General features: G+C 36.0%; 1 protein-coding gene across 5 annotated transcripts in view; it reads left to right on the forward strand.

Moving 5' to 3' along the window:
* TENT2 (terminal nucleotidyltransferase 2) overlaps positions 1–13,312 on the forward strand; it is a 62,121-nt gene that overhangs the window by 20,108 nt on the left and 28,701 nt on the right. For 2 of the 5 annotated variants that reach the window (XM_052646519.1, XM_052646520.1), the window contains exons 5-7: positions 7,216–7,512; positions 9,362–9,440; positions 11,037–11,106. In XM_052646519.1, coding sequence (XP_052502479.1) covers positions 7,216–7,512; positions 9,362–9,440; positions 11,037–11,106 — 446 coding nt within the window. The remainder of the gene's footprint in view (positions 1–7,215; positions 7,513–9,361; positions 9,441–11,036; positions 11,107–13,312) is intronic. The other 3 variants (XM_052646522.1, XM_052646523.1, XM_052646521.1) reach the window with 3 other exon arrangements.

Genomic DNA, 13,312 nt, shown 5'->3' on the forward strand with positions numbered 1-13,312 from the left:
TTCATTGTACAGCTCTTTTACCTCAGTGGTTAAATTTATTCTTAGGGCTCTATGTTTATAATGTATGTGTCAGTCAGATTTTTAAAGCCACTGAGATGTAGATTCATGTAGAAAGTTTAGACCAAGTCTCAGCCCTAGAGATCCTCAAATGAAAGCTTGCTTTGTTTTCTCCATCCTCCTTTTATTAGGCATTTTTCTCTTGACTAAGGTCAGGTAATTGTATGTGCCTAAAAACAATCAGGCTTCAGGGAAAAAAATCAGTTATTCAGACTGCCTAATCATTGTATTAGCTGATGAATTAAGAAGGCTCTAATTTGTGGCCATACAAAAAAACAGTACTTAAACATACTAGTAAGGAGGGGGTTGTTTTCAGCATGATGTTTTCCTGATTTTATTTTATTTACTTTGAAGGGAAAGGGAATTCAGCATCAAGAATGAATTTAAACTTTTAATTCATATATAGCTTTATTTTACTCAGTAATTAGTACCAGCTTTTTCTGCAGTTTCATGTTAACAAAGAATGTGGCAATGATAAACCTGAGGAATTGTCAGTTTCTATTGAAGTATTTGTGACCTAATGGCCTGTTTTCTGTGCCATATTTAACTTTATTTCTTCTATCTTGATATATCATTGCTATTTTGTGTTTGTTGTTTGTAGATGGCACTTACGTTTAGCCAAAACCTGTTGCTCTTTTTGATACTCCCAGCTGAAAGGTTTATTCACTTTCTTTTACATGGGGACCCAGCTTCTAGGGACAGATGGAGAATCTACTGAGAATACCATGTAAAAGTTATACCTGAAGCCTTACTGGCTCATTTAAAAACTTTTCTGACCCTAAATCCATACCTAACTTGTCTTTAGTGGCTTGTGCTGATCTCAGACAGTGATAGCCTTATTAGTAATTTGGTTTGAGTTTGAGGAGCTTCCCTGGTGGCTCAGATGGTAAAGTGTCTGCCTGCAATGTGGGAAACCTGGGTTCGATCCCTGGGTCGGAAAGATCCCCTGGAGAAGGAAATGGCAACCCACTCCAGTACTCTTGCCTGGAGAATTCCATGGACGGAAGAGCCTGGTAGGCTACATTCCATGGGGTCACAAAGAGTCGGCGATGACTGAGTGACTTCACTTTCTTTCTTTTGAGGATAGGTTATAATATTTTTTTGGAAAATTCAATATTGATATTTGGAAAAAGTATTTTAATATTTTAAATCTGTGTTAAGTTCAGTTCAGTTCAGTCGCTCAGTCATGTCCGACTTTGTGACCCCATGAATTGCAGCACACCAGGCCTCCCTGTCTATCACCAACTCCTGGAGTTCACTCAGATTCACGTCCATTGAGTCAGTGATGCCATCCAGCCATCCCATCCTCTGTCGTCCGCTTCTCCTCCTGCCCCCAATCCCTCCCAGCATCAGAGTCTTTTCCAGTGAGTCAACTCTCTGCATGAGGTGGCCAGAGTACTGGAGCTTCAGCTTTAGCATCATTCCTTCCAAAGAAATCCAGGGCTGATCTTCAGAATGGACTGGTTGGATCTCCTTGCAGTCCAAGGGACTCTCAAGAGTCTTCTCCAACACCACAGTTCAAAGGCATCAATTCTTTAGTGCTCAGCCTTCTTCACAGTCCAACTCTCACATCCATACATGACTACTGGAAAAACCATAGCCTTGACTAGATGGACCTTAGTCGGCAAAGTAATGTCCCTGCTTTTGAATATGCTATCTAGGTTGCTCATAACTGTTCTTCCAAGGAGTAGGCGTCTTTTAATTTCATGGCTGCAGTCACCATCTGCAGTGATTTTGGAGCCCCCAAAAATAAAGTCTGACACTGTTTCCACTGTTTCCCCATCTATTTCCCATGAAGTGATGGGACCGGATGCCATGATCTTCGTTTTCTGAATGTTGAGCTTTAAGCCAACTTTTTCACTCTCCTCTTTCACTTTCATCAAGAGGCTTTTTAGCTCCTCTTCACTTTCTGCGATAAGGGTGGTGTCATCTGCATATCTGAGGTTATTGATATTTCTCCCGGCAATCTTGATTCCAGCTTGTGTTTCTTCCAGTCCAGCGTTTCTCATGATGTACTCTGCATATAAGTTAAATAAGCAGGGTGACAATATATAGCCTTGACGTACTCCTTTTCCTATTTGGAACCAGTCTGTTGTTCCATGTCCAGTTCTAACTGGTGCTTCCTGACCTGCATACAGATTTCTCAAGAGGCCAGTCAGGTGGTCTGGTATTCCCATCTCTCAGAATTCTCCACAGTTTATTGTGATCCACACAGTCAAAGGCTTTGGCATAGTCAATAAAGCAGAAATAGATGTTTTTCTGGAACTCTCTTGTGTTTATTAGGGAACTTGCTTTCTTATGCAGTTTTGCAAAGATATAATTTTTACATACAGTGAGAAATATATCTTCTACAAGTAATTTTCAAGTAATAGATCTGGCATGCAGCCAAAACTGTAGTATTACAGAGATTTAAGCAACTTAAAGAATAATTTGTTTTACAGATAACTTTGTTGCAGTAGGTTTTTTTTTTTAACTAAGGAAAACAAGGAACATTTTACTTTTGAATGAAAGGAAAAAAGTTTTTGAAATGCCATTATGCATAGTCAGCTTGTTATTACATATATGATCTAAGTATTTTTTTTTTGCTTGATTTTTAGCCAGGATTTCATATCAGACATTCTTCTTTTTTTCCCAGTCATAAGACCATTTAGCCATCTTTTGAAATATCTCTAAGTCTTGTTTCAGCATATACGTACATTTCTTTTTGTGTTTTTTTCTCCTCTGGACTCTACCTATCTGTTCTAAGATGCAGTAGCATAATTTGACACTATGAATCACTAATGTGACAGGAGGGAAAATTTATCTGTATAGAAATCTGCTAGATCGCCATTATAGTACTTGAGAGAGAAGAAATCTTCCCAGAACCGTAGAAAAGGGAGAGGAGCAAATACGTGGAATTTCATAATTTCTACCTGATCATAAACTTCTTCATATGTGAGTGTTTCCACGTGAACATAGTCATTCTAATGAAAAAATTTTATTTTTTGGCTGTGCTATGCAGCTTGAGGAATCTTAGTTCCCTGACCAGGGATTGAGCCGAGCCCTGGGCCCAGCCATGCAGTGAAAGCACTAAGTTTTAACCATTTGATTTCCAGGGAACTCCCAAGAATTTTTCTCTTTGTTATTCAACAGATGTGGAGTATATATTCTGACTTAGAGCAGTTTTGATCTGCTTGCTTCTCTAAATCAAGGAGTTGGCACAACTTTTTTGATAAAGGGCCAATTAATAAATTCTAGACATGTGAAGTACGTGGGCCCTGTCTCCTTTTCTTTCTTTTGTAAGCAATCCTTTAAAAATGTAAGAATCAGTTTTAGTTGGTTAGTCCTACAGAACAGACCAGAGGCAGTGTTTGGCCTACAGGTCAAGGTTTGCCAACCCTGCTCTAGGTAGATAAAACTTAATTATTCAAGTGCCATTTAAGATTTTAGATTAACCAGTTTAACTGGAGACCTTTTAAAAATCTTTTTGTAAATATGAATGCCTTAAAAAGCTTTTTATTATGGAGAGTATCAAATATATGAAAAAATAGAATGTGGTATTGTAGATCCTCATAAGACCAAGCTTGAACAGTTACCAACATTTGACCAATCTTATTTTGTCTATACCTCCCTCCTCTAGTAGTTTGAAGCAAATTCCAGGTAGCATAGCATTTCATAAATACTTCAGTATTCTCTTTTGTTATCTTTTTTATCTGTCCTTTTCCCAGTGCCAGACTGTTTTGATTACTGTAGCTGTATGGTTAAGTCTAGAAGTGTCAGATATGTTAAATCCTTTAACTTTCGTATCTATTTATTTAGATGTTTTAATTTCTCTCAATATTTATAATTTTCAGAGTATGGGTTTTATATATCTTTAATATATTCCTAGGTATTTCATGTTTTTGCTGCTTTTGATAATTTTTAAAAATGTAAACTTCCAATTATTTTTTTCAGTTATGTATGCTTTATAGTCAGTTATCCTTTTAGGAAATTAATGAGAGAGAAAACCTTGGTTCTGCATATTATATTAAAATATTCATTCATTTTGTGAACATGTCTTTGTGGTGAGCTTCGTTTTCTGTAGGAATGTCACTCTTTGCATTTTTCTTACAAAAACTTTATATGAGAATTGACTTGAATTGTTTTTAGGCATTATTTCTTCAAATATTTTTTCTGTCCTCCCATTCTCACCTCTCTTTTTGAGATTCCAATTCTTTTCTGTTACTTATGTTTAAGAAAGATGGCTTTAGGGAAGCCCAGGTGGCTTGGTGGTAAAGAATCCACCTGCCAAACAGGCGATGTGTGTTCGATCCTTGTGTCAGGAAGATCCCCAGGTGAAGAAATGGCAACCCACTCCAGTATGCTTGCCTGGGAAATCCGGTGGACAGAAGAGCCTGGTGAGCTCTATCTAGTCCATGGGGTCTCAAAGAGCTGGACACAACTCTTAGCGAGTAAACGACAGCATGCTACTTTTAGATGAGGGTTGGGTACGCTCGCTTTTTGCTAGGTTTGGGGCTGGGGGGAATCCTCTGCTGTGATATAGTGTTCAAAAATATATCTTCTGAGGCCTTTCCTCCTTTCCTTCTCTGGCTTTATCTAGATCAGGGTTTTACGCTTTTTGCAGTATTAGCACTGAGGGTCAGGTATCTTTGCTGCAGGGAGTTGTCCTGGGCGTTGTAGGATATTCAGTGGCCTTCTGGCTCACCCTGTGGTGCCCACTCCCCCAGGTATGATGACTGATAACCACTGATTCTCAGCATCGTCAGATGCCCTTTGGAGGGCAGAATCGTTCTTGTTCTAGACTTTCTTTCCTTTACCCCAGTGACTCTGTACTGCTTAGTTTAGATTTCTCTTCCTGGCAGTTTCTGCTTGGTATGTTGCTGTGTCTTAGAAAGGAGTTTCAGTTAGTTTTGAGATTCCCGATGTTTGTGTGATTTTCTTGCCTTTCTTGCCTTGTGAGTTGTCGCCTGTGAAACCCCGTGCGAGTTTCAGTTGCTGTTTTATTACACTGAACTGGAACTGTCCATTTAAGGGAGGGGGTGGGAGGTAGCACTTCTAGGGAGTTTGATTTCTGTTTGTTCTGGCTCCAGGGCTGTCCCCAATCCCTCTCCTCCTCTTGTCATGTTTCTGATACCATGTGGATCTTGCTGCTGTTGGTGTTTGGTCCTAACTTGCAGCATTTTAGAATTCATGAGTAATATGTAGTCAATTGTGCTGTCTTTTTTGGCCATTTTTATTTTGGATGGTTTGATATGTTTGTTTTCTCCTAGTTGCTTAGTCTCTTTTTGTCAGTCTCTCAGTCGTGTCTGACTCTTTGCCATTCCCTTCTGCAGGGGATCTTAATGACCCAGGGATCAAACTGGGGTCTGTAGCATTTTGGGAGGATGGTTATTCAGGATATTAAAAAATTATGTCTCTTTCATTGCCAGGTTATCCTGACTGCCTCTGCTTTCTTAAAATGAGTGTTCTCAATGTGATAAAGTATTTTAAATGATGAGTGAGACTTGTGCCTGGTCATGGACTTGGAGAAAGTCCTGGAGAGGGAGAGGTTGAAAATGCAAAAGACAGGTCAAAAAACTGATGGAATATCTGTGCCCCAGAGGTGACCGAAAGGGGTGGATACAGAAGTATTTTTGATAGAGGGATTAGCTTTGGACCAAGAAACAGGACAGTTTATCTGACAGGAGAGGTAGTGAGGTGAGGTTTCATTCAGATAGTAGTTTGCAGGTTTGTAGTTGGAAGCTGAGGAATGTCACATTTGGTTTCTTCAGTTTCTTAGTAAACTTTAATGTGAAGTTATCTGCTGAAGGAAGTGAGATAAGTTTAGGAAACTTGAGGAAAGGTATAAACATTTTGGAATGCTGATGGTGAGAAATGAAAGCACTATCTAACCAGAGACATTGAAGTAATTGCTTAGAGATGCTATGGGTTAAATCTTAGGTTATTTTTTAAATTGTAAATTTGCAACATACCAATTTTGTGATTTTAAAATTTTTTTCCAGTTAGGAACTCACAGAAAAGAGCAGAGAAGGTGGTTGTTTATAGTGAGCCTAAAATTAGGGTTTTGTTAGAGCATGACAAGGGTATAATGTTAAGGTATGATAAAAGAGAATGGTTCAAGGGGTGCATTGTGGAGTATAGACTGGGTAGGGAAGGGGATCATGCTGTTTCAGGGCATGTTGGGTTGGGAGAGAGAGAGGATCCAAGAGAATCCAGGGTTGTGTGGTTCTCAAGATGTGAGAATTGGTCAGGAGATTGAAACCTATCTTCTATACTGGAATTTAAAATTTCAAAGCTAGAGAAGTTCTGTTTTATTGTAATAATCATGTTGTGTCTATGTAACATTGATGAAAAATATTGGAGTAAAAGATGTTGAAATGGTGGGAGTATGTCATGGCACTTACCGCACTGTAGGTACAGGAGTCACCTGTGGTGATGGCAAGAGGTCCTTTGGAGGGGAAAGTATGAACTGGAAAGGGGGATAAAGAGGGAGATCTGTCCGTAGATGGCCACAAGAAAGCAGGGCTCAGCGCAGTGCTATGAGAATAGGAAAGAGGGTGGTTTGCATGAGCATAGACCACCGGGACTTCTCTTCTGAAGTCTGTTTTATTTGGTATTCATGGTATGAATACCAGGGGTTGGGTAGCCTTCTTTAAAGGGCTAGAAAGTAGATTATTGTAGACTTCGTTTCTGTTGCACATTTTTGTTTTGTTTTGTTTTTATAACCCTTTAAAAATATAAAAACCATTCTTAGTTCATGTCCCATATAAAAACAGTCAGTAACTGAAGGTTATAGTATGAGGACCTATGAATTATACTCATTATGAATTCTCTGTGATTTGTCAGTGATGCTTTGTAAAAATTGTAAACTATTTCAGATACTAAGTAATTATTATTACTTGAATAGTGGTAGTTTTGTATTAGAAAGTGTTATGGAGATAATATGTATATATTTTATCTGTGACTTGTCAATGATACTTTACTATGTAAAAATTGTTAACTATTTCAGATTCTAAGTAATTATTATTACTTGAATAGTGGTCATTTTGTATTAGAAAGTGTTAAGTAGATAATATATATTTATTTTAAAAATACTGTCAGTAATTTTATACTTCTCAATATGCTGGTAACTTTTACATTTCTGAATGAAATTTTTACTTTTTTTGTGGTGCATTCAAGTTGAGTCAGCAGATACTGGAGTTATTTGAAGCATGTCAGCAGCAAGTAAGTGATTTAAAGAAGAAAGAACTCTGTCGAACAGAGCTGCAGAGAGAAATTCAACTGTTATTTCCACGTATGTTTCCCTATTTTGCATGCTCTTTAATTATATGCATTCCTATTTTAATTTTAAGTAAAACCTTACAGTTCTCTTCTATTTCTCTAGAAAGCAGACTTTTTCTAGTTGGGTCTTCTTTAAATGGATTTGGTACTCGGAGCAGTGATGGTGACTTATGTCTAGTTGTTAAAGAGGAACCAGTAAGTAATGAAACATTTATTCTAAGTGTGTTTTTCATGTTAAGTCATTTAAGAAATTTCATATAAAAGTCATTGAGGGAAAAAACCCTACTTTGTTTTAATTGCTTCTTTAAATTCCTTATAGTAATTCAAGGAAAGTCAGGAAATGCTGCTGCTTCTTTGTTTTTTAAGGCATGTACAAAAAACAACAAATTGTAGTATTAATTTATTTCTAAGTTGTTAAAGTGAGGCAGTTTCACTGTGTGTTTTTAAAGAGCTCTATCTTTATTTTGAAATGCCATTGGGTTGGGTATGTTACCAGGATGCAGCAAAGAGGAAGAGTTTGTCTTTTTTCTGCTTGATTTATTTCCTTCCATTTGAATTCTCAGTGATTCTATATTTAATCTGTATTATTTTTCCCTTGAAAGTACTATGGGATTTGGAGTTCTTATTTTGGGAATTAAAAGAGATTTCTCTGAAATGTAAAATAAGACTATTGTGATTTAAAGTAATTATCTCTGATATTTTGACTTTGTTCCTTCATACTTAGCAACCAAATTTTACTTTTTATTACATTTATTTGAATTTCCTGTTAACTGATACTCTTGTATGTCTTTAGTTCCACAAAAATTGCTGTTTATTAAACTCACCTGATCAGCCTCTTGAATATGCTGAAGTCTCTTCTGAATTACCGAAGATTAATTTCAGTGTAATTTTAATATGCCTTGTATTTCACCTCTTAAAAAATAAAAAAGCCTCTATTGAATGGTAATATTGTTCATGTTAATCCAGTAACAAAAGTGACTTCTAGTTACTGCAAATCAGGAAGAGATTTATTCCAGGAAAGAAACTCCTGATACTTTCTAGGCTTTGAAATCATATAAAGGAAAACTGAAAAAAGAAAAGCCTCAGAAATAATAAAAATAATGAAGAATACTAGAGTTTTAATTAAAACTTTCTCTCATACAGTTAGATTATACTTCAGTTCAGTCGCTCAGTTGTGTCTGACTCTTTGCGACCCCATGGACTGCAGCATGCCAGGCCTCCCTGTCCGTCACCAATTCCTGGAGTCCACCCAAACCCATGTCCATTGAGTTGGTGATGCCATCCAACCATCCCATCCTCTGTCGTCCCCTTCTCCTCCTGCCTTCAATCTTTCCCAGCATCAGGGTTTTTCCAATGAGTCAGCTCTTCGCATCAGGTGTCCAAAGTATTGGAGTTTCAGCTTCAACATCAGTCCTTCCAGTGAACACCCAGGACTGATCTGCTTTAGGATGGACTGGTTGGGTCTCCTTGCCGTCCAAGGGACTCTCAAGAGTCTTCTCCAACACCACAGTTCAAAAGCATCAATTCTGTGCCCAGTTTCTTTATAGTCCAACTCTCACATCCATACGTGACTACTGGAAAAACCATAGCTTTGATTAGACAGACCTTTAATCTTCCATTCTGTTCACATGTCTGAATCATGTTTGTCACAACTTATAACAAAACACCATGGATTTGAACCTTATTTTTAAGCAACTCACAATCTAGATAGGGAAATAAAACATGTTACCGAAAGTTAAAATTCTGTTTATATTTCCTTGCAGATTATTTTTTGTACATTTATACTAAAGGAAAAAATGACATATAGCTGTTAAAATATTTCTTTTAAAATTGTGCTTTTAAGTTTAAAATCAGAAATTGATTTAGAAATATTAATGTTAAAGATAGCATAAAGGTTGACTTAAATAGTGCAATTTATTGTATATTGAAAAATAACTCCAATGAAAAGTATACTTTATATGTTTTCTTTTTGATGAGATACATTAAGAAAATAAAACATTAAGTTTAGAAAGATAATGAAAAAACTTTATTTTTAACTTTTCAGTTTTTTTTTCAGGTAAATCAGAAGACTGAAGCACGGCATATACTCACCTTAGTCCACAAACACTTCTGTACTAGACTTTGTAAGTCTGACATGCCTCACGTTCATATGTCATTTGACATAACTATTTATTTATAATGTCTCTGATAAGAATTGTTTTATTTTCTGGTGAGATTAGGTATAATGTGGATTCTTTTTCCCAAGTGAATTTAACTTTTAATTAAAGTAACCATTTATTTGACAATTCTTTCTACTTGCAAGCTGTCCCACTGAAGGTAGTCAGAAATTCAGAGATGTGTAAGTCTTAGTTTATCCTCAAACAGCTGAACGCTGTTAGGAAAGTTAAAGCATGAATGTAAGTAAGTAACTGCAGTGCAGAGTATCTCAAAAGCCAAAAGTATACAAGTCTTACTTATATGTGAAGAAGAGAGCATCTCATCTGTTTGCAGTGATAGACATCTTTACTTGGTTTAAAAATAGGATCACTGAACCCAAAGCCCAAATATATCACTCTAACTGAAAGCAAAATTAGTGACTTAGGCCATTGTATCGTAAGATTTTACTCTTTGAATAAGCTGACAAAGCAGATTTTAATCCACAAATTAAGCCATCTCAAATAATTTAAACTTCCATAGAATATTGTGGACATTTGAAGTCACACTAACTGTGTGATGTTGGATAGACTATTTGTCCATTTATTTAACAAATATTTCTTATGTGTTAGACTTTAAGGTAGGAAATAAAAAGTCACTTAACAGGTTATTGCCCTTGAACAACAAGTTTTATCAGTTGTAGGAAAGAAATCAAGAGATTTATTTCAGTGGATTTGAATTTTGCATTTGTAAAATAAAGGAGAAATTCGTATCTTAAGTGGATTTTTAATAATTATTATTAAAATCATAAAATATAAAAAGTGAAAAGGACCTTAGAGGTCATGTAATTTCAAATGAAAGGTTTCTTTTTTTTTTTTGATTAGTGTTTTTAATAATGGAATAATCAGATTAAGGGGTAATCAGTGAGTTTGGTAACTTGCCTGAGGAGTATAGCTTGTTGGTGTGTGAGCCTTTACTACTTTAAACTCTTAATCTTATTTTTTATTATACCTCATTGAATTCCTGCACATAATTGTATTTGAAGCTTGATACATATTATAATTTTGGTGGTAAAAGCATTATAACAAAATTTTTAGTTTTAACACCTGGTATTTAAGTTTGGTAGAGTACAAAAATTTGATACATGTTTTTTTCATACTTATTTGAATTTTTCGCTGTCCCATGTATTATGTTGCCAGCATTTCTACATTTAACCTTCTTTGTAAATATGATTTTATGACTGCCATGGTATCTTCCATGTGCTGTAGCAGAATTTAGCTATCCCCCTGCTGCTGGCCTAGATATTTCTCTTATAATGCTATGATGAAATTCTTTATAGGTATTATTAGGTATTAGACCACATTTCTAAAAATAACATATTAATATATAAAGCCCTCTACATGGTATTGGAAGTTCCAGTCTTAGAAGAATTTGATAATGTCCTTTTGTCTTTGCTTTCTCTCTCAAAGACTGTATTTTCTTAAATTGTTTTAGCTAAGTAAAATACTACTTTTAAGAAATGTTCATTGGAATACTATGAATTTCAGAAACATTTACAGATACCCATTTTATCTTTTATCCTTTAGCTAGTTACATTGAGAGACCTCAGTTGATTCGAGCAAAAGTGCCAATTGTGAAGTTCAGGGATAAAGTCAGGTAAGTACTGAATTTTTTCAGTTGCTTTAGATAATTTTTAGGTATTCTTCTGAGGTAGATAATTAAGGAGGGTGTGCTATTCCATAATAGCTTCATTAGTTTTTGGAAAGAATTTGTTCTCTTAGATGATTTTTTTGAAATAGTCTGAGCAGTTGTTCATGCTTAACTCTCTTAGCTATTCTTGTTGACATTTTGAATATTTGAGACTATTCATAGTTGAAAGAATATAGTATTTTAGATTTTTAAATGATCTCTTCCTTTTGGAAATGTAATATGCTCTGAGAACATATCTTAATTCATGAAATTTGATGCATGTTTATATCAAAAGAGGTTGTTACTAGTATAATATCTACCTGTTCTACTATTAATAGTTTGGGTTCTGAATTGCTTATAGGCATTATTATTAGAATTTATATAGGTATGTACACTTGATCCTCATTATTCATGGATCCCATATTTGTGAATTTGCCTACTTGATAAAATTTATTTTGTAATCCCCCAAATTAATACTTGTAACACTTTTATGATTTTATAAACCTGCACAGAGTGGGAAAATTTTGAGTCACCTGATGTACATCTTCCCAAATGAATTTAACAGTATGATACACTTGTCTTTCTGTTTCAACTGTCATATGCTGAACAGATCCCTTTTCACCAGATTAGTTAGTGTGTCTTTCACAGTTTTGTGCTTTTGTGCATGAATTTGCTGTTTAAAATGACCTCCCAGCATTGTGCTGAGGTGTTGTAGACATTTTGTGCACAAAGCTATAATGTGCCTTAATGGTATGTTAGATGTATTTTATTTAGGGATGAGTTAGGACTTCCCTGGTGGCTCAGATGGTAAAGCGTCTGTCTACAATGTGGGAGACCTGTGTTCGATCCCTGGGTCGGGAAGATCCCCTGGAGAAGGAAATGGCAATCCACTCTCCAGTACTGTTGCCTGGAAAATCCCATGGACAGAGGAGCCTGGTAGGCTACAGCCCATGGGGTCGCAAAGAGTCGGACATGACTGAGCGACTTCACTTCTTCAGTGCTCTGCAGTGGAGAAGGCAATGGCACCCCACTCCAGTACTCTTGCCTGGAAAATTCCATGGACGGAGGAGCCTGGTAGGCAGCAGTCCATGAGGTCGCTAAGAGTCGGACATGACTGAGCGACTTCACTTTCCCTTTTCACTTTCATGCATTGGAGAAGGAAATGGCAACCGACTCCAGTGTTCTTGCCTGGAGAATCCCAGGGACGGGGGAGCCTGGTAGGAGGCCGTCTATGGGGTTGCATAGAGTTGGACACGACTGAAGCGACTTAGCAGCAGCAGCAGTGCTCTGCAATGACTTCACTTTTATTGCATGAACAGTGTATTAAATGTCTTTAAATAGAAACTTACATAAAACAAGGTTACATATTGATGAGTTGATGAAAATGTGACTGTAGGCATATTGATAAATAGGCTGATGAAGACGTGACTGGGGGCTCCTGGAAACCTAAGCCTTTGTTTCCCCTAGGAGCAGTGGCTCAGTAACCACTAATTCAGTGTTTGTGATTACTGTGTGGAAAATAACTACTGTAAATAATCAAAACTGACTGAATATATATATTTTTTCTTTTTTTTCTTAAACAAATCTTTAGATAAGTGATGGCTCAAACTTTGCCCTTCCTTCATCCAAACATCCATCCAGTTTATAAAGATTTACTAAATTTCTCTCAAGTAACAGTGGAACTTTTTTTTTTTTCAATGGTGTTTTTAAAGCACAAAGATATAGGGAGATAAAACATATGTAAACAAAACTGTTAGCTGATTATAATTATTTTAAAAAATGGTTGTAGTTGTAATATAAACAATAAAACAGTAAATATAAATAAAACTATTAACTGATTATAATTGTTTTTTAAAATGGCTGTAGCTATAATTATATAAACACTCTTATTCTTTTCAATTTAAGATTATCATACCTGGTTCTTTCATTGTTAAATGTTCTTTATAAGGACCGTCTTATCATCCTTCTATATATGCATCATTAAGGAAAAGGAACCACTGCATTTTGATCATTCAAATACAACTGATGTTAATGTTTTGGTGTAAAAAACCTTTCAGTCTCTTCTTTATGCATATGAATGCATAAGAGCTTTTAAAAGTAAAATTGAGCTCGTACTTTATTACTTAGCAATATGGCATGAATGCTTGAATCATGGAATATCTTCTGGCTTCTT

This window comes from Budorcas taxicolor, chromosome 10, assembly GCF_023091745.1.
Source record: "Budorcas taxicolor isolate Tak-1 chromosome 10, Takin1.1, whole genome shotgun sequence".
NCBI classification, from domain to species: domain Eukaryota; kingdom Metazoa; phylum Chordata; class Mammalia; order Artiodactyla; family Bovidae; genus Budorcas; species Budorcas taxicolor.